Genomic DNA, 26,778 nt, shown 5'->3' with positions numbered 1-26,778 from the left:
TACACTCAAATTTGACCTCACTAGAGACAATATATTTGTCAACTGCAATGAACGTACCCCTCCTATGGCATCTAACCTGCCTCTCAAAAAAATGTTCCATGAAATGTTAAATATCTCTGAGCTTTCTACTTCAGGTTTCAGCTAGCTCTTGGCCCCCAGAATAATTTCAGTTGGAGAAATTTCCTGGAGGCCAGTACATTCGAGAACTTTGTATGAACACTTCTACAATTTACTGTTAAAATCTTGACAGTAAAGTATGTCCACTTTGTATGCGATCTAATTTTGCTCCCTGTATATCGACTGGCGAGCATTCATCAAAGGACTTCGAACTACCGCCTAGCCCAAAAAGGCCCATGAGCATTCCACAAGTACTCAACTGCCTGAGTAGCTGCTTCCTTTGTGTAGGGCACTCCTGACTAGTCAAGAGGAATCCTATAGCTCTGTGCCCTATAATGCAGGTCTATAAATCTGCACGACCATCAAAGAATCAACATAGCACCTGGTTGAGTCCTTCCAATTGGTTCCTAACCAAAGAACCAATTGCAAGCTCTGCTTGCGCACTGTGCAGGCCAGCAGTCTTCACCAGTTCTACTAGCCACCCACAGAAACTGAGGATGTCCTCAGAACCCATGTGAAAAGCATCAGTGGTGCAGACATGAGAATAACTTTTAGACCAACGCATCCTTCACCCTCGATAGCCACAGGCAAGACCTTCTCCAGATATCAGCTGAGGCCCCCTCACAGACACACTGAGTATACACTGTAATTCTTTCCGGCCCTGGGTGTTATTTCCCAAAGGGTGCCAATAACGTGCCTCACACCGGATCTCCCAATAAATATTGAACCCCTCCCCTTCTGTGCCTGCTGAGACCGTGCTGAAGGAATAACCACCTGTCAACCCACTGCGTCAATGGGCCTGTGGTATGGCAGCCTCCACACTGACACACTGCCTCAAGTGATGTGACAGCATAAGAAGCTGTCACTCACCCTAGGTGTCCCATGTGATGCACCAGTTTCTCCACTGCCACCATAGCACGAGGCAGCAGCCTGCACAGATGGCAGTATCTGTTCATGAACTGTGACCAGCTACACACACACACACACACACACACACACACACACACACCCTGTCCATTCCATCCTCCTACTACTTGGAACTTGAGAATTTAACTATGAACGCTAACAGAAATGACTAAATATGTGACTCGCACGGCCCCTGGTGCTTCACCAACAGAGGCTGGCAGCTGACTGAGCAGTGGTCAACTGTTACTGGCCTTCGATAAACAACTAACAACTGTGCAAATGTACACGTGACCATTACTACAACACATTACTATACCTCGCAAAGGCAAAAATAAGCAATGAACTTAAGAATTAAACTTTGCAAACTCAAAAAAGAATGCAAAGAATTTAAAAATTAAACTAAGAACACAAACAATGAAGCTGAATATGCTACCTGCCAGATTCCTGATGCTTCAGGCGTGAATGCTGATGCCTGACTAGCCTCCATACTACCATTGTCAATCTACTTTTCAGCTGTATCACCAGAAAGTCTATACAACTATGTTTTCTACCTCCTCCTCAGTACTACTGCACTTTGAAAAATATTTAAATTCTCAGAAGCACGCATTTCTACACCAATTGTATCCCTTTGTTTTTTACTTCCTGTTCTTCCTTCTGTTCTCCCACAGCTTGATTCAAATTCTTCACATTAGTATTGTAATAACTGTCTCCTCTCTTAAAAACTTAAATGCTTTGGAGCTAGTGATTCCATACCCTATGTTTCAGAGAACATCTCTGTTTCAACTACTGCATCAACCACAAGAAAATTTTGACAGTTGAACAGAACACAGTTAACAAGGCTGAAAATTAGTAGAGAGATAGTGGGACATACAAGGTGAATTAAAGAAACTACAGAAAAAGTCCTGTAGGTAAGACATGAGGCTTTACCAAACGCCAAACACAATCTACATGCAATACCAACCCTGCAATTTCTGCCCATGAGAGAGGTTTCTAAAAAATTTACTTAAGTCTTCTACATCATCAGCAATCCCTTTCAGTGACTGGAGTTTATGTGTTATAGTTTCATTTCTGAAGACATTCTGTACATCATCCAATACTGTAGAAAATCTGGAATCAAGAGCACAACTGAAATAGTTTGAGTAATGCACCACAGAATATGTATTAGATAAAATAAAATAATCAAATTTAAACATCAGACATTTCACATTAAGGTATTGCAATGTAGCACAATAGGACAGTATTAAACAAAGAGTACGATTCCAAGTTTATTTTTCACTTTATCACTGAACACATTAAGAATCCTGTGTACTCATATTTGTTACTTCTGCCAATTATGACAATAAATTTATTTTTGGCATTACTCAAATTATTAAAAATCCATTACAGGAATAATATTTATTATTACAAAATGATTCATTGTTTGCAAAACTTGTTTTTATTTCAAATATTTCTGACATAGGTTATCGCAGTCTGACTTGCATCGACACCTGAAACTCTTTGTACTATCGAAATGTAACATCTTTGTAGGCTTTGTAATTTCTGGAAAGTTGGTTGGGAGGGTGAATCTGAAGGGGTTGTGGAGAATAGCTGAGGAAGATAAGTCATGGGCTGGCCCCCTTGTAACTATGTGATACGCACTGAAAGATTCAACAATATATGGAAAATTATTTATACTCAAGAGAGCTTTGATTCTGATTATGGCAGAATACAGAAAAGTCATCCTCAGGGGCCTTCTATTCATGTTTCTTCAGCAAGGTGGCTTGTAGTAGCCATTTTCCTTGAATGTTTATTGTAAGTGGCTCAGTTCCTTCAGAAAATATTTAGCATCTGAAATGGCTTTCACTTGATGCACCAAGATGCTCAAAACTGAACTTCTCTGTGAAGGGTGATGATAGCTGGTAGCATGCAAATACTGGTTTAGTGGGTGAAACACCCAGTATCTTTACAGCAGATGAGGACATCAAGAGAAGGCAAGGCACCACCTGTCTCTACCTCCATGACAAACTTCATGTTGTCATGGGTGCTGCTGGTGTGGTCCAAGAATTCTCCTAGCTTTCCACATCTATGTGGGCAACAAAAATGTCATCGACGTAATGATAAAAGCAACTGGGCTTGGCAGTCCCCATGTCAAGTACAATGCCCTCAAAATACTCCATAAGGAGGTTAGCTATCACTCGAGCTAATGGGTTTTCCATTGTGGTGCCATCCATCTGCTAAAATAGTCTCCATCATACAAAAAATATGATGAAATAGGGTGTGCTTAAATAAATCCACAACAGCGTCATCAAAGCAGATCTATAGAATCTTTTATGGGAACATGTGTGAATAATGACACCACATCACAGCTGACCATCACGTCTCCCTCCTCTAGGCAAGCATTTAATTCAACTTATAAATCCTGTTATATTGTTGATGTTGTGCACACAATGACTAATATGTGGAATAAGGAGGCTGGCCAGATGTTTTGCGAGCCTGTAAGTTGACGATCCAATGGTGGTTACGATAGGACATAGACATGTGCTCTTCTTGTGAATCATTGGAAGGCCATGCAATGTAGGCAGGCAGGAACTTTCTAGCAACATTCATTTCCAGTGAAGACCAATTGAGAAGCTCCAACATCTTCCTCATTATTCTGGATGTTGGATCCCTTGATAGTTTTTGATACATCTCCTCCATCAGCATCAACCAGATCTTATTGTCACAATCAGCTCTTTTCATAATGACAACTGCATTAGCCTTGTCTGTAGGCAGAACTACAATTAGAGGATCACTGCAGAGCTCACAATGGCCATTATGTTCGGCTCATCATGTCTGGGGTTGACAGCTTGTATTTTGAAAGAATGTGGCTCATTTCTCAATGACTTCCTTTTGCGAACTTTTTGGAACTACTACTTCTTTCCTTGGGGAGAGGAGAGAGATATTGACAAAGGAAGTTAAAAGAAGCACTCTGTCTACTTTTATCTTCACTACAGATGACTCCTCTCATCCTGGAGTCCAAGTAAACAGCCTTTCCTTATTTTAACCTTCCCCACTCCATACCTCTCTCCTCCTACAGGAAGGAAGTAATAATTCCAAAAGCTGAGGTAATGTCACTGCTTTTACTTTCACATGTGTGTGTGTTACCAATACTAAACATTCCATCTCCTGAATGTAAGTAATGGCCAGCATTTCTGTCTCATATTTACTAGTTTTATCAATTGAATTTTCCTATGTTTCTTAAAATTATTTACAAATTAAATTTTCCTGTTTCTATTTTCCTATGGAAATACTACTTAGCTCTCTTGGTTGTCTGACCATGTGAAAGGACTGTTATCTTAACATTTTTAATACTAGTAATGAAAATAACTAAACATGTCACTTACTCTAGCATCAACAATGGTCAATATATCAACAAACAGTTTTTCCTGCAGAACTCGCAATTTTCTGCAAAACTATAGTACTTTCACCAGAGGTTCTTTTCCTCATGTTACTTTTCACCATCAGCTCTCAAAAAAGGAAATCTAATGTTTTGGAATATCCACTAGAATTTCCTAATTTTCAGTTTTACTTTAATCCTTCATATTTTGATTTCTTATCTACATTATATTTATCTTTTTACCCTGTTTTATTTGTTGTGCTTTGAAAGCTGCCATATGAGTCTCCCAATGATCCATGGCAAGTGTTATTAAATGCACATATAAAACCATAAAGGAAGTGGTAATAGCCAGCAGATGGCATAGGTTTCTCCTGGTAATGACCTGGAACAATCCAAAGTTTGGTATCAACATTCCTACAGATAGTGTCCAAAAACAAACAAACTACACACAGTGTTAAACAGTATACAACTGCAAGCTCCAACTGCTTGTCTATGTAGCACTTCCAGTTAAATTTATTGCTAGAAATTGTATTTAAAACAATAATCTTGAATTTATATCACTCTCTGTGACACACCTTACCAACCTCCAATTAGAAGAAAAAAACAACATACTGGGCTACAACAACAAACAAGAACTCACACACACACACACACACACACACACACACAGACAGACAGACAGACAGACAGACAGAGAGAGAGAGAGAGAGAGAGAGAGAGAGAGACAGAGACAGAGACAGAGAGAGGGGGGGGTCATAAATAGTACATTAAAAACATTGAATTTCAGTCTAGAGATCTTCAACTTTTTGTGTCTAAGTTGGCTGTGGTTGTTACTTTATGTTGTCAATAAACTGGCCATTGTCTATGTCAGTGGTTCCCAACCTTTCTTAGACCATTATCCCTGAGTGAAATCCGACATTAGCTAGTATCCCCCCCCCCCCTCCCTCCATCCCTCCCTCTCCGCATCCCCATGTTACCAGCAACATTAGCACCTAATTAAAATTTAAAGGACTTTTTTTGGAACACTTATTTTTAAAATGATTAAAGATATGGAAGATGAATGATATTGTGTGTGTGTGTATGAATGATTCATCATTCATTCATTCATTCTTTCATTCAATCTGCCCCAACTCCTCCTCAGATGAGAAAGCTAAGCAAGAGTAGACGCTTGGTACAAAACATACTTCCCCTGCATTACTCCTCCCCACTGTACCACTTGCATATTATTGCTACTAACTGAGAAAAATTAATTATTGATCATTTATATAAATAACATTAGAGTATTACAAAATTGTGAAAATAGTAACGATTTTTGAAAAATGATTTAGTTTCATGGCAGAAACAGGATCGAATCTGTTTAGTTTTTACCCCTCAGAAAATTTCATTTTAACCTTCCCAGGTTGGGAACCACTACTCTAGGACTTTTCTTATTGCAGGAATCCAGCAAAGAACGTCATTAGTCCACTATATGGGATGCTAGTACATCCAACTAATAATTGTGTACATTTAGTGTAAGTGCTGCTCTGACATAAAGAGGTTGGCACAGTCAAGGATGCCTTGGTGGGCTGCATCAAACTAGTCAGATTGATTTCAGGAAGGGGGGAATATATTGTCAGTTCCCTGCCCTCCTCCTACCCAAACCTTTTATAACACAGTGATATCCCACTTGATATTATCTGGTTCTGCTTCCAGTTCCAGCAGTCCACCTTGAGTCCTAAACATCCTGCAGTTCATGGTCCCTATATGGAGCATGTCAGAAGCACTCAGGTTGTTACGAGTCGCAATATTGCTACTTCATATAGCAAGATGCAGGCACAGAAGTAAATGGACAGGCTCTGTGCCACAAATATGCTGCCCGAGTTTCCCCGAGTCTGCACATTATGCTTGAATGCAGATCAAGATACTGATAACCCTATATAAGTTGCATCTGGCAAAAGGGCCTCCGAAAAGGCTGTCCATGGTGCACTAACCTGGAAGGCCTGAAGAGTTTGATAGACATAGGTCCAGTGCTAAACCTTGGCAGTACAAAGTTCATAGCAGTTTCAGTCCATTTCTGATTGCTTCTACATCTATCTTACTACTCTGCAATTCATACTTAAGTACTGCACATTGAGCTACTTTCACACTTTTTCTCTACCATCCATTCTCAGCACACACTAAAAATGAACACTTAAATCTTTCTGTGCACGATCTCTATTTCTTTAATTTTAATACAATGACCATTTTTCCCTCATAGATGGATGTCAACAAAATATTTTCGCACTCTGAGGACAGTGGTGGAGACAAAGTTTGTGACAATATCTCGCCACAATGAGAAACACCTTTGTTTCAATGACTGGCATCCAAGCTCTTATATCATAACCATGACACACCCTTCCCTATTTCACAATAATACAATGTCGAGGATGGAAATCCATACAACCAGTTCACATGCTAAACATATGCCAGCAAGGGTTATCCTATTAACGATAGTCATTCAGTCAGTCTGCATGCAATGATATTTGCTTGGGCCACTGTCATACAGTGGTATGGTGTGAAGAGTTAAAAGCACACAGGATAGGACATGACAGTGGTGGGACATCATATCGTTCATTTACTGGTACCTGTCCAGCGTAGGAGACCTTACCAGTGAGTATGCGAATGCTTCTGTAGCTCTCAACTTCATATGAACACAAAAACACCTTGCCCACATGGCCAGTGCTATAAGATGGCAATGTCCCCAGAAGTGGAACAATACTACACTGAAAAATTAAGTTTCATTACTTTTCTAATGTAACTTCCTTGAAAGGGGTTATGTATCAGACTGGAATTTGAACCTTCTTATTTTAAGGCATTATTCACCCCAGAGAAAGCTATCGATGCATAACTTACAGAAAAGACTATAAGAGAGCCTCTGTGGAATTTAAGGGAGAGAATGAGAGAGAGAGAGAGAGAGAGAGAGAGAGAGAGAGAGAGAGAGAGTACAGGCACACTGAAGTATTAAATTGGGGCCATGAGGTTCAATCCATTAAGTTGTTTCCATATAACACACACTTCTCTACTGACTGAAATATTCATTTTGAAAATGAACTGAAGAGTCTTTAAAACAATCCTTGGTATGACCATAACATGTTCTAACATCAACTAACATTAGGTTACAATTGCAAAGTGAGGCACCCACACATCCAGATGGGATTTTCCTGAAACGGACAACAGCCAAATATGTCCATGCTTGCATATAACAAAGGCTTTTGCTAAACTATTTTTCACAATTTCCTTTTGTTAAAAGGCACTTGTCCCACAGAGCACACTGTTTTCACAGTACTATAATACTGTTCCATCATGAAAAGAATCATTATCTTCTAAAAGATCTTCACAATTATGGCAATCAGGACAATTTTGTTTCAAATTCCACCTTACTGGTACCTCAAGTAAACAAATATCCCCCCTCCTTTCATTACAAATTCTCTTTCTTCATTGTACTTCCACTATGTATACATTATTATGACTTTTTCCTTTTTGTATTACCCCAACTCTTAAGCACACAAATCATTTATCTTCTCCCTAATCTCTCTGTTCTTATAACCTGTGTACTGAAGCTGGCTCAGTGCTTATAATGTACTACCTCTGACCCACTATCTCCGACACCTTCTCTTGATATTTCCGTATCCGAGGCCTCACTATATGTGGATACCTTTCATCCCTGTGTCTCAGTGAACTGCCCTTCATTTGAACATTCCATAAGCTGCCAATCCCTCCTCCCCAAGGAAGGAACCATTAAAGCCAAAAACTAGGAAGTCTATCACTTTTATACGCATCAATTGGTGGTACTAAACTTGTGCGCATTTTTCCCGGCGTATAAAATGTTCAAACAAGTATCTCTCTCTCTCTCTCTCTCTCTCTCTCTCTCTCTCTCTCTCTCTCTCTCTCTTTCTCTCTCTCTCTCTGGTCAAACAGAGGGATGAAGTTAATGCTACTTGTTTATCCATTGGTTATTAATATTCACTATCAATAACTTCTGACATTTGTCATTTGTTGTGTGTTGGTACTAACTGCTGTGTGTTATCTTCCTGCATACACTGTACATAGTTCTTGGTTACTGTAGCCCCACTTACCAATGCATCATTAATGTTGCTTGCAAAAAGCTCTCTCATTACATTTGTGTCTTGAAAATGACATGCTGCTCACTTGCCGAAATATCTGTGGCTGTCTCAGACATCAGGGGGCTGTGGTCCCACGAGTTGTCTGAGCAGTATTATACACTTAATTTCTTGAAGGTAAGTAATAAGCAATTCTGTCTCACCATTATTTAATATTTTTTTATGTTTTCAGAAACAATATAGAAAAACGGCCACAAATTAATAGAAAAATCACTGACAAAGTAATGAGCTAAAAGAATAACTGACTGAGAAAGAACAGTCTGCACTGAGAAGTCTTACCAATTGAGAGCTCTTTTGTGAGCCTTAATGCCCAACAACAACACAGCCTGGTCAAACAAATAGCAAGTAATATGATAAAAAAGATATCAGGTCTCTCTAAGGCATTTACTAGATTACGTAACTGACAATCTTGCTGAAAGGATGTAGTGAAAAATCCTGCCATATCATCATGGAAATAAACTGCTGACAGCAAAGGCAACAATCAAAGAATGTGATGGAAGAATTCATTTGGAGACTTCTTAGATTTCTATGTGTAAGTGAACTGGAACAGACACTAAACTAATAAATCCATTTATTTTTGTGACATTTAACTTCCGAATGATTTATTGTTTTTTCTTAGTCTTCTGTTTATCCTATTAGTACCTTGATTTACACAATATTCTGAGAAGGAAAGTTGCCACTCACCATATAGCGGTGATGCTGAGTAACAACAACAACAACAACAACACAAACACACACACACACACACACACACACACACACACACGTGTGCGCGCAATTCACACACATGACCACAGTCTCAGGCAACTGAAACTACACAATTGCCCGAGACTGCAGTAGTGTGTGTTAGTTGCATTTCCGTGGGTGGGTGTGCGCACACGTGCACAAATGTGTGTGTATTGTTGACAAAGGCTATTGGCCAAAAGCTTGAAGTGTGAGAATCTTTTTGTTGTGCCTATCTGCGACTCAGCATCTCCGCTATATGGTGAGTGGCAACTTTCCTTCTCAGAATATTATTACAGTCCATCCTGGATTTTACATTTTTTTGATTTTCACCTGGAATTACAATGATACGTGCACAAGTAAGTTTACTGCATATATTGAATTTCACCAAAAGCTGTAAAAATTTGCTGCTTTAAACACATGTGCAATGTTGTTGTTGTTGTTGTTGTGGTCTTCAGTCCTGAGACTGGTTTGATGCAGCTCTCCATGCTACTCTATCCTGTGCACGCTTCTTCATCTCCCAGTACCTACTGCATCCTACATCCTTCTGAATCTGCTTAGTGTATTGATCTCTTGGTCTCCCTCTATGATTTTTACCCTCCACACTGCCCTCCAATGCTAAATTTGTGATCCCTTGATGCCTCAAAACATGTCCTACCAACCGATCCCTTCTACTAGTCAAGTTGTGCCACAAACTTCTCTTCTCCCCAATCCTATTCAATACCTCATCATTAGTTACGTGATCTACCCAACTTATCTTCAGCATTCTTCTATAGCACCACATTTCGAAAGCTTCTATTCTCTTCTTGTCCAAACTGGTTATCGTCCATGTTTCACTTCCATACATGGCTACACTCCATACAAATACTTTCAGAAACGACTTCCTGACACTTAAATCTATACTCAATGTTAACAAATTTCTCTTCTTCAGAAACGATTTCCTTGCCATTGCCAGTCTACATTTTATATCCTCTCTACTTCGACCATCATCAGTTATTTTACTCCCCCAAATAGCAAAACTCCTTTACTACTTTAAGTGTCTCATTTCCTAATCTAATCCCCTCAGCATCACCCGATTTAATTTGACTACATTCCATTATCCTCGTTTTGCTTTTGTTGATGTTCATCTTATATCCTCCTTTCAAGACACTGTCCATTCCGTTCAACTGCTCTTCCAAGTCCTTTGCTGTCTCTGACAGAATTACAAGGTCATCGGCAAACCTCAAAGTTTTTACTTCTTCTCCATGAATTTTAATACCTACTCCGAATTTTTCTTTTGTTTCCTTTACTGCTTGCTCAATATACAGATTGAATAACATCGGAGAGAGGCTACAACCCTGTCTCACTCCTTTCCCAACCACTGCTTCCCTTTCATGCCCCTCGACTCTTATAACTGCTATCTGGTTTCTGTACAAATTGTAAATAGCCTTTCGCTCCCTGTATTTTACCCCTGCCACCTTCAGAATTTGAAAGAGAGTATTCCAGTTAATGTTGTCAAAAGCTTTCTCTAAGTCTACAAATGCTAGAAACGTAGTGTACTAAAAACTAAAAAAGGATTGTAATGAAAGAGATTAGTCCGGTTCATTGTTTGAAACTTAAAACACTGTTTAGCAATAATATAGTTGTCAACTGCATTGCAGAGTATTAATCCATTTGCATTTTAAGATACTCAGAGTCTATTTCATGGGAAAAAAATAGTTTCAAAAAGTGACACTGTAAAATACCGTTTTATTCTACAATTGTTCTGAAATGCCAACCATCTTGTCTCTTAGACTTTTTTGCTGGTTTACAACAAACCTTCAATAACGAATCCAGAAAAGAACAAAGAAGTATTCAAACAACCTATGTTGTAACCGCAAAAACATATCAGGATTATTGTGCCACTGGCTTTCCTTCATTTTGCGGAAAAGGAACCAATCACAACTAGAGAGAAACAAGTCATTTACAAATAGTATAAACTTGTTACAAAGAGTTACTTCTAGTCAAGACAGTTCCTATGTCCTTCATGCTTAACTGTGCATTGTAAATAAACATGCAGCTGTTATGTTTGTTTAAACAATGGAAAATCCAGGACAAAATAACAGCAATGTGAAAAAAAAATACGCTGCTACTCAGCACATACATGTTGTGCTGAGTTGCAGACAGGCACAGTGAAAAATAATACTAGCCAAATTTAGTTTTCGGAATAAGTCATTCAGACCTAGAGAAAAACACACACACATTCACATAAGTACACACCACACACACATGGTCACTGTCATTTCTCAGAGCTAAGGCCCAACTGTGAATGTGTCTGAGGTGAGCAGTACTCTAACTGGGGCGGGTAGTGGGGGTACAAAAGAGGAGTATGGCAGCTGGGGAGATGATAGCAGCATAGGCATAAGGGAAATTGATAGTGCCAGGTATGGGAACATCTAGGAGACAAGGTAGGGCTGCTGCTATGTGCATATCGGGAGGTTGAGGTGGGAGTGGTGGATGGGGGATGGGAAAGGAGAGAGAGGAGAAATAGTGAAGGGGAAAGTACCATTATGTACATTGGTTGGGTAGAAGGCATGTGTAGCGTTGAGTGACAGCAGGGAAGGGATAGGCAGGTGGAGGACAGGGACTAGCTAAGGTTGACGTCAGGAGGGTTACAGGAACAAAAGACACGTTACAGGGAGAGCTCCCATCTGCAAAATTCAGAAAAGGTTTTGTTGGTGGGAAAAATCCACATTGCACAGGCTGTGAGGCAATAATTAAAGTGATGCATATCGAGTTGGTCAGTACACTCAGCAACTGGATGGTCTGGCAGTCTCTTGGCCACAGTTTGGCAGTGGCCATTTGGCCACAGTTTGGCAGTGGCCATTCGTGCAGACAGACAGCTTGTTAGTTGTCACACCCATGCGGAAAAAGACGAGAGACAGCTGGACCACCCAGTGGCTGAACATGCCACCCAATAGGACTCTTTTTTTTATACTGCATATTTATTACCTGGAAAATACTTACATTCTGGTATATACTTCTTCAATTCTCTTGTGCGAACCCACATAAGAATCAGGAAAAGCACTAACGGCCATAACAGTTCAACAGTGCAACGAATCTAAAAAGAACAGGTAGATGACACAGGTGGCAAAAGTAACAAAAATTTAAAATGGTGTCTTTGGGAAAAAGGTGCTGAAAGACAAAGGAATTGTTTCACTAACTAACTTAATCATTGGTTATCTCAAAATACACCAGTCTTATGGAGCTACACATTCTACAAGTAATGAACTTTTGATGTCCGAACTTAGAAACATCAGTAAGTACATACGAATTACAACAGCAAATATGATTTGAAATGTGTGATGGCATCACAAAAGCTGAGATAGGAAGTAGGACAGGATTTGCAGTGATCAACAGTGAGCACAAGGCATATCATGTAGCCTCCACAGAGCAATTCATCTGTACTAGATTACAAGGTACCATTCATCACTCCACCAAAGGAAGAGACATCTTCATGGCAGTTCTAATGACTTTGGTGTATATGCTTCAGAGGTGTGGTGGATCACACTAGTTATGCAATTCATCTGTTCCTTAACACTGTCTACTTTCAAATACTGCCAATTGGCTGTGCTGCTCAACCTGCACCCATCCCCATGGCATGCAATTCATCTGTTCCTTAACACTGTCTACTTTCAAACACTGCCAACTGGCTGTACTGCTCAACCTGCATCCATCCCCATGACTTTCTTTGAGGCAGCAATCAGTCTACTTGTATCTAAATTAGGAAGTGACAACTGGAAGTCAGATAATTGACCACTTGCTGCTGAACACTGTACGGGAGGTTTGGAGATCATATGGATAAATTGATAGCAGTTCTGCTGTGTTCTCTCAGCAATGTGTTCTCAAAGCACAGTTTTCCTAATACCAGGAGCCTCTTGACAACTTAATCATGGGGGCAGTTGGTAGAGGAAACCTGTAGCACATGACAAGTGGATGGCATGCTTGTGTGATAATGTTGTGGAGAGCCTCATTGTCTACAGCATCATTAGTGGACAGGTAATGGCTACATATTGCCACTTTACCACAACTGCATTACAGAAGCAACTGCCTGTAAGCGGCTGACAAGAGAGATTAATTGTTAAATCCATGATTTTTAATTATGGCAAAGCCAAGTTTAGCCCTATTTCCACTGTCACACGTTCTGTTAGTCTCTTTAAAATAGTCTCTTACATGCAAATTGATGGCAGTCTTTCCTGTATTACAGGACTTGACTTGTTCACATGAGTCCTGAACATATTAATGATCCACTAGGAATGGGAGCCACTTTAACAGAGTAGCTGTTCTTTGCTTCGTGGCTTCTGTAAAATAGATGAGACAATGACAGCAGTGGGTTTGAATGATGGATTTGTTGATTCCCTTAAAGATACGTCAAACTCCATAGACTTCGCTGAGTGAGCATTGTCAGTCAGAACCGACCAAGTTAGTCCATTTTTTCTGATTCTGTTCCCTTTTCCATTTTGTGTATTGAGTTTGACCTGCTAAACTAAAGTAACACTTTCTCCATTAATATTGCCACCTCCTAGGTAGCACTTATTTCTGTAAACTTGTAAGCAAGTCAGCTGGTCGCAGCCAATTTAGGCACATTTTTTACCGCAAGAGACACTGAACTTTGCTTAAAATGTTCTATGCATGAATTTTACATTGTATATACAGGGTGTTTCAAAAACACTTTTACAAACTTTGGGGACATGTTCTTTACACCAAAAAAAGCAAAAAAAGTCTAGTAGACCTGTGCTCTAAAATACGTAAGAGATATGAGCAATTGTTCATCTTCACTTCTGTGAAACTCATCCCTTCTATTGAACACGTGCTCATAGCTTTCAAACTATGCATTTCAGAGCCCATGCTTACTATACTTTTTTTCTTATTGGTGTAAGGAACCTGTCCCAAAAGTCTGTCAAAGTCTTTTTGCAACAGCCAGAATAACATTTTTCAATTTTGTTACTTCACTCTTAATGACAGATCTGATGAAGCCAGTGGCTAAAAATCATAATGAATGTGGATATATTAAACACGCTGTAAACAATGTTTTAATGCAGTGTCAGAAGCTACAAAAGGGGTGCTACAAATCAGTTAAAACTCCATGAACCGACATCCCAAGGAGAATCAAACAACTTATTACTATCTCATATACACACATCAAAAAATGTTTTGCATCACCCCAGTTCCCAGAACTCCTGAAGACTGATGTTGACTGTGGTTCTTGCATCACAGACACAGTCCCTTTGACTTTTCAAGGATGTCAGTAAACCCGCCCAAAGATGTAAACAACCATGCATGAGCAGCACCTATTAGATGGAGGGAGTCCAACAGCTAATCAGTCCCAGTCATTCCACCGGGAAGGAGGTACACGGCTCGTGTTTTCTGTAGTTCAACCATGCCTAGAAGGCCAATACCGCAGTTCGATCATGTCCGCATTGTTCTTTGTGACAGGAAGGGCTCTCAACAAGGGAAGTGTTCAGGTGTCTCTGAGTGAACCAAAGCAATGTCGTTCAGACATGGAGGAGATACAGACAGGCAGGAACCGTCGATGACATGACTCGCTCAGGCTGCCCAAGGGCTACTACTGCAGTGGATGACCACTACCTGCAGATTATGGCTCAAAGGAAACCTGACAGCAACACCGCCATGTTGAATAATGCTTTTTGTACAGCCACAGGACTTCATGTTACAATTCAAACTGTGCACAATAGGCTGCATGATGCAAACAACTTCACTCCCGACATCCTTGGCGAGGTCCATCATTGCAACTACAACACCATGCAGTATGATACAGATGGGCCCAACAACATGCCGAATGGACAGCTCACAATTGGCATCACGGTTTCCTCACCAATGAATGTCGCATATGTCTTCAACCAGACAATCGTCAGAGACGTGTTTGAAGGCAACCCGGTCAGGCTGAACGCCTTAGACATACTGTCCAGTGAGTGCAGCAAGGTGGAGGTTCCCTGCTGTTTTGGGGTGGCATTATGTAGGGCCAATGTACATTGGTGGTGGTCATGGAAGGCACCGTAACGGCTGTACAATACATGAATGCCATCTTCCGACCAATAGTGCAACCATATCAGCAGCATATTGGCAAGGCATTCGTCTTCGTAGACGACAATTCATGCCCCTATCGTGCACATCTTGTGAATGACATCCTTCAGGATGACGACATCACTCGACTAGAGTGGCCAGCATGTTCTCCAGACCAGACATGAACCCTATCAAACTTGCCTGGAATAGAATGGATGACGTGACCCACCAACCACTCTGAGGGATCTACCGAATTGCCATTGAGGAGAGGGACAATCTGGACCACCAGTGCCTTGATGAACTTGTGGATAGTATGTCACAATGAATATAGGCATGCATCAATGCAAGAGGACGTGCTACTGGGTATTAGAGGTACCAATGTGTACAGCAATCTGGACCACCACCTCCGAAGGTCTCACTCTATGGTGGTACAACATGCAATGTGCGGTTTTCATGAGCAATAAAAACTACGGAAATTGTGTTTATGTTGATCTCTATTCCAATTTTCTGTACAGGTTCCGAAACTCTTGGAACTGAGGTGTGCAAAACTTTTTTTGATGTGTGTACATACATGTCCCTCACCAAATGACAACAACTGTAAAATTGAATAAGGACCTTTTCTACGACATAAACCTTATTTTAGTCTATAATGTTGGAGTCATCATAAAATGTTTTGAACACTTTCTTTTACATAATTTTTTTTTTTTTTATTTCACAGTTCACCTCCATGTTTTTAATGGCCATATGGCAATGTATCACATGTACTGGCTTTATAATTCACACACTCAGTGGTACGTAAGCCTGAATTATTTGTTTTTTTTTGTTTTTTTAATTATGTGTGATAATTATAAACTCTAACATATTTGTAACACTTACAAATCTGAAGTTTGGCAAAACTAGCAATCAGGATATGTATCAACTGCAATCTGGGCAATAAAACTTATTTTGGAAGCTTTTTTTTTCGTGCTTTGAATCAACTCAATATTCTACAGAGGCCTATTAACAGTATCTGTTTTTTTACACTATTCACGAATGAAAATGGAGGGGTCTTGAGAATACAAATGCAGTTGTAGATATAAAGAAGTTAATTCCACAAGCCACCAAATAAACTGACTGCCAATTCTTATCCTCTTTCATATTAGATAAGAAGTGGAAGAATTTGTTATGGTTTATCATTTTTTAAAGTCTCCATGATAACTCCAAATATTAACTTTTAATTATTTAATTCTGTTACACAATAAAAGAACACCTAAGTATCTGACATTTACAAGACTGTAATAAAGGCAAATTTCACTGAGCTATAGAGTGCAACCAGTATATTACTTTGTGTTGCTTGAGGCTTTCCCGACGGACATGTTGTATGTATGGTTCTCGGGCGAGACGTCGGATGTCATAGTGAAAACTCCACAATATTTCGTCAGCGCAACTGGCCGACATCTTCAGGTGCGACGAACACACTGCTAAGGCAGGACCAGGGCCCCCTATTTATGCCAGTTTTAGGCAGGAAGTGCGCATGCGTGGAGGCGCCAAATTCGATGGCCAATAGCGACGATATCAACTGATAGCTGGAAGGACAGTAACGCCACCTACAGGATGAAGGACCAAATACTTCGGCGCACGCACGGAGGCTGCCGCCGCTGCTCTGCGCTGCCATCGGCCGCCCCAGCAACCTCTGTCGGAAGCCGCAAGGGGGGAGGCTGCCGCTGTTACTCTGTGCTGCCATCGGCCGCCCCAGCGACCTCTGTCTGAAGCCGCAAGCAAAACTGCGCGTCCACGTAGGCGCCTTGATTATCCTCCCGTTGTCAACAGAATATTTATGTTGCTGGCGAATCGTCGTCCGTCTTATGGCCAATAGCATTCCTCTCTGCTCGAGGCGACTTCAATATGGCCAGTGCAGGATCCCATGCTGAACTAAGCTGAAAGCCCGTGTCTCTGTTAACTCGTCGATGCGAGAATTTTTGTATGTTGATAATTCATAGAATGTCCTGTACTGAGACAATGCTCGGCCACTGCAGACTTTTCTGGTTGCTCCAGACGAGTGTAGCATCGGTGTTCAGTGCATCTCTCTTCTACAGTGCAGCAAGTTTGTCCAATGTACGACATGCCACAGCTACAAGGAATCTCGTAAACACCGGGTCTTCTTATGCCAAGGATGTCCTTAGATGAGCCCAAGAGAGCTCCGAGTTTTGCCGGCGGACGAAAAACACATTTAAATTTATGCCTCTTCAATAGTCTTCCTATTTTTGAAGAGACACCGCCGATGTAAGGCAAGATGACCATTCCCCTTTGTTCTTCGCCTTCTTCCACTTCCTCACGTTGGGTAACCCGCTTTGGTTGTAAAGCACGGCGAATCTCCCGTTTGGAGTATCCATTTTGTTGGAAAATGGTACGCAGATGGAGTAGCTCATTGGATAAGCTGTCTGAGTCTGATATGGCTCGTGCTCTGTGGACCAACGTCCTCAGTACGCCACTTCGTTGCGAAGGATGGTGACAGCTGGTGGCCTGTAAGTATAAGTCCGTGTGCGTTGGTTTACGGTACACTGCGTGACCTAATGTGCCATCTACTTTTCTCCATACGAGTTCGTACTGGGACAGTGTTATTAAGGAAGCAGTGGAAATACGTAGCTCGACGAATCTTGTAAACAGAGACACGGGCTTTCAGCTTAGTTCAGCATGGGATCCTGCACTGGCCATATCGAAGTCGCTTCGAGCAGAGAGGAATACTATTGGCCATAAGACGGACAACGATTCGCCAGCAACATAAATATTCTGTTGACAACGGGAGGATAATCAAGGCGCCTACGTGGACGCGCAGTTTTGCTTGCGGCTTCCGACAGAGGTCGCTGGGGCAGCCGATGGCAGCACAGAGTAACAGCGGCAGCCTCCGCCCTTGCGGCTTCCGACAGAGGTCGCTGGGGCGGCCGATGGCAGCGCAGAGCAGTGGCGGCAGCCTCCGCGCGTGCGCCGAAGTATTTGGTCCTTCATCCTGTAGGTGGCGTTACTGTCCTTCCAGCTATTAGTTTATATCATCGCTATTGGCCATCGAATTTGGCGCCTCCATGCATGTGCACTTCCTGCCTAAAACTGGCATAAATAGGGAGCCCTGGTCCTGCCTTAGCAGTGTGTTCGTCGCACCTGAAGATGTCGGCCAGTTGCGCTGACGAAATATTGTGGAGTTTTCACTATGACATCCGACGTCTCGCCCGAGAACCATACATACAGTATATTACTTTGCCTATTATGTGTACTGTAAGAGCCACAGCAGATGCACTTTCATTTTCATATAGTGCTTGCTGTAAATAGTTTTATCTTTCACTTCAATTTTGTTCCATAAAATGTTTTCATAATGTCTCTTTTTCCTTAACTTACCTTTTGCCTCTTTCGTAACATCAAATTTTTCCATATTAATAATTGCAACTGTCTGAAAAATGCCATTCTGCATCTATAACAGAAAGGAACAGTCACTTAAGTTCATGAAAAATAAGAAACTGTACATAAAGTTACAATGAAAAATAATGTTTGAAGCCACAAGACAAATAAAATGGTTGTGCAAATCAACTATATTGACACAAAACTACCAATAGTTTAAATTAAAACCACTGGGAGTAAATAAAAGATACAGGAAGGAGAATTATTCAGTAGCTAATCAAGATTTAAGGTGTTCGATAAATGTAGATTTGGATGCAAAACGAGGTAGATTTGAAAATATATGCAACACAAATCATATAACACTACGATTAGGTAAGTTACAACAGTAAACATTATAAAACTACACTCATGCTCATAAATGAAGGATAACTGCAGAATGTGGCACCACACAAGGTGGCACTACACAAAACTGGCACTAATAGCATGGGCACTTAGGGAACACACATGACACAGATCTGCAAATCCATGGTATTGGTGATAAGTTGAGAAAACCGTCCCAAAATACATGTGCTACAAAACACCAGTTTCTTGTGCATGTACCCCGACATCAACATGGGATATGATCACCATGCACACGTACACAGGCCACACAATGGGTTGGTATACTCTGGATCTGGTGGTCGAACAGCTGTTGGGGTATAGCCTCCCATTCTTGCACCAGCGTCTGTTGGAGCTCCTGAAGTGTCATAGGGGTTTGAAGACGTGCAACAATAAGTGCATCCCAGTCGTGCTCAATGGGGTTCAGGTCTGGAGAACAGGCAGGCCACTCCATACGCCTGATATCTTCTGTTTCAAGGTACTCCTCTACGATGGCAGCTCGGTGGGGCGTTATCATCCATCAGGAGGAAGGTGGGACCCACTGCACCCCTGAAAATGCGAACATACTGGTGCAAAATGACGTCCCGAGACACGTGACCTGTTACAGTTCCTCTGTCAAAGACATCCAGGGCTGTACATGCATCAATCATAATCCCACCCCACACCATCAAACCACGACCTCCTTACAGGTCCCTTTCAAGGACATTAAGGGGTTGGTATCTGGTTCCTGGTTCACACCAGATGAAAACCTGGCGAGAATCACTGTTCACACTATACCTGGACTCGTCCGTAAACATAACCTGGGACCACTGTTGCAATGACCATGTACTGTGTTCTTGACACCATGCTTTACAGGCTCTCCTGTGACCAGGGGTCAGTGGACTGCACCTTGCAGGTCTCTGGGCAAATAAACCATGTCTGTTCAGTCATCTGTAGACTGTGTGTCTGGAGACAACTGTTCCAGTGGCTGTGGTAAGGTCCCAAGAAAGGCTACCTGCAGTACTCCGTGGCTGTCTGCGGGCACTGATGGTGATATATTGGTCTTCTTGTGGTTGTGTACACTGTGGACGTCTTGTACTGTATTGCCTGGACACATTTACTGTCTGCTGGAATCATTGCCATAATCTTAAGATCACACTTTATGGCACACGGACAGCCTATGATATGACCTGCTGTGTTTGACCAACCTCCAGTCGCCCTAGTATTCTACCCCTTATGATGTCATCAACATGTGTTCTTTGAACCATTTTCAACACACAGTCACCGTTAGTATGTCTGAAAACCTCTGCACACTTACTCGCTGCACCGTACTCTGACATGCACCAACACACCTCTGCATATGTGGACTGCTGCCAGTGCCACCGTGCGACGACCGCAAGTCAAATGCACCGCACGGTCATACCCTGAGGTGATTTAAACCCATAAACTGCCCAACAGAGCGTCGTTTCATCGTGTATCAGCATTATCCTTAATTTATGAGCACGAGTGTACATATGTGCAAGCATTTATTCAAGTGAACAAATCTTGGGATCGCACACACAGAACTTCCAGCACAGCATAAATCTAAAATTAGTTTGCTAAGATGACTAGATGATAACAGTAGACCACAAAGGGAACAAAACAGCCCAATATAGCACTATCTTATAACCAAATTCTACCCTTCTGCATGGAATGCCCTCTGCACGTTGGCCACTCTGTCTCAGTATGCAAAGTGCACTCCACACAAAAGGATGGAATCTGATGATAGTGTACAAAGATTAACTATAGCAATGCATTTTACAATTGTTTGTGTATCATGTTTCACTACTGAGTCTGTACTGTACTATATTTTACTACTAATGGCAGTAATGTTAGATGGTTTTTATTTTATTTGATATTTTAAACATTTTGTGGCTGTGAGCTTAGAAACCGTGATGCCATTATATAAAATGTAATAGTCAGCCAACCAGTCACACACAACTCACTCACTCACTATTTTTTTATTGTGTGCAACTAGTTGGATGACTATTACATTTTATATAATTATTTTATTTGATGCCATAGCAATAACACTGCTATGCAGGCTGCAGTAAATAATCCTAAGATGCCTGAAGGTGATGAGAGGATCAAAACTAGTAGTTAATAAAGATTTCTTTCATCAGCAGCTCTTGGCACTTCTGAAATATGACTTGCTTCACAGCCTTCACAAAATGTATTTTAATTTGTTTTGATCATTGTTGTCAATTATGCATTACTATACACCTTTGACAAAATACCTTGTCTCCTTCAGTTAGTTATGAACTGTTAAAAGAAATCTTCCTACTCCTGTTTTTACATATCTCTTCCTCTCAGCTTATATGAGAGAAATATATTTATTGTCACACCTTTCCAGCTTTCAATGAGTTTACCTTTCTTTCCTCTTTCTGTCTCCAAATGGGGCAGACATTGCTATAATTTTGGTCTATACAGTTCCCAGCCCCTTAGTCTCTATTCACTTTCTTCTCCAACTCTGTCTCTGTAATACTGTTAACTGTTGCCTTGACTTCAGTCACTTTTCATTTCTCTTTTCTTCCATTTCTTAATCTTTTTCCATGTACTTTTACTTTCCTTCTCATTGGTTTTTCTACCAGTGTCACTCCAAGCACCAGTAAACATTCCCCATCTTTCTGGGCCTCTTAGTAATAACATCTTGTTAGTGCCCCTGTCATTTTCTCTTAGCTCTCCCTTTCATTCCTTCTAACATTTGACACAATTTCCCCTTTAAGGTACCCAACTGTGATGAAAAAAGTTGCACTTTGAAAAATGTGCAACACACAGAAAAAATTGGTAGACCTATGTTAAGTCCTTCATCATCTACTGTATGCTGATGTGAGAACAAGATACACAAGTTACTCCAGTAAACAATATCAGTAAGAGTGACTACTAGATGATGGATTCCAATACTTTGCATTAGTGCTGGTCACAGACTTGCTTGCTTGCTTGGACAGAAAGCACTCGAAATTCAAATAGATGGCTCGAGCTGACTGCTTTCTGTTTTCGTCAAAAATTTTTGATACATTCAGATACAAAACTCTGAAGATATTACTATATTTGTGTGTACTTCAGAGAAATTAGAAATGTAGAGAAGAATAAAATTGTTAAGAATCTGTTGCTGTATTTTGAATGCAGGGGAATAAAATGTTTAAGTTCATAATAGTGAATTAAGCAAAAACTGATCTTATGTTTAATAAGATACAAATAGATTTTGTCAGAATGGTATTAAAAGATATGAAGTCACCAACTGAATTTAAAGTAATATGAATATTGTGATTTAATTTTTAATGACTCATGTATTGGTTGGTTGGTTTAAAAGGGGAGAAAAGGGACGAAACTGCGAGGTCATCAGTCCCTTGTTCCCAGTAGAACAATTACCCAAGGGAAAGAAGAAAACAGAGAAGACGTACAGCACAATAACAGGTGAAAGGAAGAACCAGAAGAAATACAGAAGGACAACGCGCACTACAATGGACAGCAACACTGAGGCTGGTCCTTGCAACGGAGGAGGTAACCACGTATGGCCAATGCGGAGACGACAAAGGAAAACTGATTCCCTGCAAGAATCCCACAGAGAAGAGTTCCACACATTCACAGTCTCCTTAATGACATGCAGTTTGTTGTGCATACTGTTCCGCCACTCCGTCTCCCAAAGCCGAAAAACCTTGCGGCATAAGATAAAACGCAGGTCAGTTTCAGAGGCGCCCATCTTCAGGAGCAGTTTCCGTGTAGCCTGTTTGTCCAGCCTGTCAAAAAGTTCATTGCCAGGGATTCTGATGTGTCCTGGGGTCCACACAAACACCACTGAACAACTGGAACATTCCACGGCAGAGATGGACTCTTGGATTTTAGCTACCAAAGGATCGCAAGAGTAGCACTGGTCGATAGCTTGTAAGCTCCTCAGGCAGTCAGAACAGAGAAGAAATGACTCACCAGAACAGGAACAGATGTACTGAAGTGCACGAGATATGGCCACTAGCTCTGCAGTGAATACATTGCAGCCAGCGCGCAAGGAATGCAGTTCAATATGGTCTCTGTGGGAGTAGACAAAGCCGACATTACCATCAGCCATCGGCGTAAACTACTTCAGAGCCCCAGAACACATCAAGAACCGCGAGGAAGTGACAGTGGAGAGCGGCAGGGTAAACGGAGTCCTTAGCGCCATGCAAAATGCCCAAACGAAGCTTTGGCAGAGGTGTACACCATGAAGGTGTACATGAATGGACCTCAAGTAGAAGTGGTAAAGGGAAGGACACCAGTTTGGAGAGAAGGGATCACATGCAAACCACAATCATGAGCCCTGAATTGGGCTGCCGATGCGGGTGATGAACTGAAGCAGGTGGGAAAAGGAGACAGTAAATCGGATGCTCAGGAGAACTACAAATGTGTGCAACATAACTGGCAAGTAGTTGCGCACATCGGAGCCACAATGGAGTTGACTCCGGCCTCCAACAGGACGCTGGTCACCGGACTCTTCCTAAAAGTTCCTATTGCTAGGCAAACGCCACAGTGGTGTACTGGGTCGAGTAAACGCAACGCTGAGGGTGCCGCCAAACCATAAACCACACTCCCATAGTCAAGGTGGGATTGAATAAAGACTCTGTAGAGCTGCAGCAGCGTACAACAATTTGCACCCCAATTGGTGTTGCTCAGGCAGCAGATGGCATTGAGGGCCCCCAGCACTTCTGCTTAAGCTGACGAAGCTGAGGAAGGCAAATCAATAGGGCATCGAAAACCAGTCCTAAGAATCGATACGTCTCCGCTACAGTGGGGGGATCATCATTAAGGTAAAGTTCTGGTTCCGGATGAACGGTATGATGCCGATAGAAGTGCTTAACACATGACTTTGCGGCCAAAAACTGGAAACCGTGGGCTAGAGCCCATGACTGATAACTCCCTGTAGGCGCAGCTCAACAACACCAGCACTGGTGGAGCAGTATGAATTGCTGAAGTCGTTTGCATACAGAAAGAGATATGGACGGCCCTACAGCTGCTGCTGCTAAACCCTTAATGGCCACTAAAAATAGAGACACATTCAATATGGAGCCCTGCAGGACCCCATTCTCCCAGATGTGGGGGAAAACTATGAGAGACACCAACCTGGACACGGAAAGTACGAAGTGTCAGGAAATTGTGGATAAAAATCAGGAGCAGGCCTCAGAGACCCCACTCGTACAATGTGGCAAGGATATTATGTCACCAGGTTGTGTTATAGGCTCTTCGTAAAAATAAAAAATAAAAATAAAAAAATCACAGACTCGAGGGAAACTAGATTATCAGCGGTAGAGTGACCCTGGCGGAAGCCACCTTGATATGGAGCCAGTAGGCCACATGACTCCAGGACCCAACCCACCCGCCAACACACCATACATTCCTGCAGCTTACAAAAAACGTTGGTGAGGCTAATGGGCCAATAGCTATCCACATCAAGCCGGTTTTTAACGGGTTTAAGCACAGGAATGATGGTGCTCTCCTGTTGTTGCGATGTCAAGGCACCATCACACCAGATCTGGTTGAAGATCATGACGAGATGTCACTTTTAGTCAGATGAGAGATGTTTAATCATCTGACTGGATCCGATCTGGCCTGGGAGCTGTGTCGGGGCAACGTGCAAGAGCACTGAGGAGCTACCACTCTGTAAATGGGGCATTATATGGTTCACTGTGACGTGTAGTGAACAAGAGGACTTCCCTTTCCATCCACCGTTTGAGGGTGTGAAAGGCTGGGGGTGGGGGTGGGGGGTGGTAGTTCTCCGACGCAGAGGCTCGAGCATAGTACTCAGCAAAGTGCTCGGCAATCAAGTTTGCTTTGGTAGACAACACAGCATTGATGTTGATGCCAGGGATACCTGTTGGGGTCTGGAACCGAAAAAGACATCTGATATTGGTCCAGACTTGGCAAGGTGACATATGGCACCCAATGGTCAACACGTCTCTCTCCCAACACTCCTGCTTCCCCCTTTTGAAAAGCTGGTGAATGCAGGCATGGAGCCGCTTAAAAGCTATGAGGTGCTCCAAGGAAGGGTGCCGCTTATGCCACTGTAGAGCTCACCAATGCTCTTTAATTGCCTCAGCGAATTCTGGCAACCACCAAGGGACCGCTTTTCGCTGGGACCATCCTAAAGGGCAAGGGATCACGTTTTCTGCAGCAGTAACAATTGTTGTAGTCACCTGCTCAACCATCACATCAATGTTAGTGTGGGGGAGACTCAACGGTGACCAAAGAGGTGAAAGTTTCCCAGTCTGCCTTGTTTAAACCCCATATGGATGGGCATCTGTGGGCCTGACACTGGGGCAGAGACAGGAAGATGGAGAAGTGGTCACTACCACACAGGTCATTATGTGCTCTCCAGTGGATAGATGAGAGGAGTCCTGGGCTGCAAATTGATAAATCAATGGCCAATAACTACCATTAGCCACACTGAAATGTGTGGCTGCCCCAGTATTTAAGAAGCATAGGTCAAACTGAGACAGCGAAGTTTCAACATCTCTGCATTGGCCAGTAAGCACGGTGCCACCCCCCAAGGGGTTATGGGCAACAAAATCTCCCAAAAGTAGGAAAGGTTTAGGGAGTTGCCAATCAATGCAGTCAATATGTTCAGGGGTACCACACCATCTGGAGGGAGATTACATTGTAGAAAGTTGTTCCCAGCATCATCTGTATCCTGACAGCCACACCTTCAAGAGGAGTTTGAAGGGCCACAGGTTCACTACATACCGAGTTCAAGACAAACGCAAACTCCACCTAACACTATTACATTCGCTACAGTTCTTGTAATATCCCCTGTAGCTGCAAAGAGCAGGAGTCCGCATTGACGGGAAACAGGTTTCCTGGAGGGCTTCAGAAAGTAAGCGTAAAGCTTAACAGTTGCTGTAGCTCAGCCAGGCAGTGGAAAAAACTGCCACAATTCCACTGGAGGATGACATCATCGAGAGACTGAGAAAGCATGGAACATTCAATGAGGCAGTTTACACCTCAGGGTCACATGCTGCCACCAACTTATTGCCTGAGCAGTCTATATCCATTGGGTCTGAGGGTCTGGTGAGATCTAGATCCTCAGAGGCTGCTAGAATCTCCACCTTATCCCCACACGCAAACTTGTAGGTAGCGGTGGTGTGGGTGCCACCACAATTTCCTTGGTCTTAGGGGTCTTCGTTTTGGACTATTCTCGCTAATCCTTGGGTTTCTTTGGCTGGGAGGGAAGGGCTTCACTGATTCAGTCTCCGGGACTGAGGGTTTTGAAGCCCTACAACCAGCTGCTTTTGGGCACTTCAGCCACTGGTGGGCGTCATCTTTCCCATTAGCAGAAGCCTAGCAAGGGAGTAACCCAAGGGACTCCCTAGCGAGATGAGCCAAAGAATACTTATGCTTCTCTGGCTGAAAAGTGGGGACTGGTGTCCCCAATTGGTGGAGAGGGGGGGGGGGGGCAGTGCTCCCAAGGTAGGTCGTGCGGGACCAAAAGGGAGCCCCCCCCCCCCACCATCAAGGGGGCAGGTGTAGTCTCACGGCTCCGAGAGCCGACTGGAACTTGTGGAACCGATGAGGCTACAACTGTTCTTATAGTGGCGGCATAAGATAAGGTCATAGCCACAGGATGTAGGTGCTCAAATTTCCTGTTGGCCCCAGTGTAGGTCAGTCGGTCCACCGTCTTGTATTCCATGCTTCTCATTTCTTGCTGTAAAATCCTGCAGTTTGGTGAGCAAGGGGAATGATGCTCTATGCAGTTGACATAGATGG

General features: G+C 42.3%; 1 protein-coding gene across 3 annotated transcripts in view; it reads right to left on the bottom strand.

The window, feature by feature from the left end:
• LOC124595045 (ATP-binding cassette sub-family A member 7-like) overlaps window positions 1–26,778 on the bottom strand; it is a 610,990-nt gene that overhangs the window by 567,853 nt on the left and 16,359 nt on the right. For all 3 annotated transcript variants that reach the window (XR_006978174.1, XR_006978175.1, XM_047133608.1), the window contains exons 2-5: window positions 18,652–18,724; window positions 12,226–12,319; window positions 4,622–4,760; window positions 1,985–2,130 (exon numbers count right to left, since the gene is read on the bottom strand). Coding sequence is in view for 1 of the 3 variants with exons in the window: in XM_047133608.1 (XP_046989564.1) it covers window positions 1,985–2,130; window positions 4,622–4,760; window positions 12,226–12,319; window positions 18,652–18,717 (445 nt within the window). In the remaining 2 variants the exon portion in view is untranslated. The remainder of the gene's footprint in view (window positions 1–1,984; window positions 2,131–4,621; window positions 4,761–12,225; window positions 12,320–18,651; window positions 18,725–26,778) is intronic.

Source organism: Schistocerca americana, chromosome 2 (genome assembly GCF_021461395.2).
Source record: "Schistocerca americana isolate TAMUIC-IGC-003095 chromosome 2, iqSchAmer2.1, whole genome shotgun sequence".
Taxonomy (NCBI): domain Eukaryota; kingdom Metazoa; phylum Arthropoda; class Insecta; order Orthoptera; family Acrididae; genus Schistocerca; species Schistocerca americana.
Note: the sequence above shows the minus strand (reverse complement) of the source record. Positions and strands in the feature narration are given on the sequence as shown.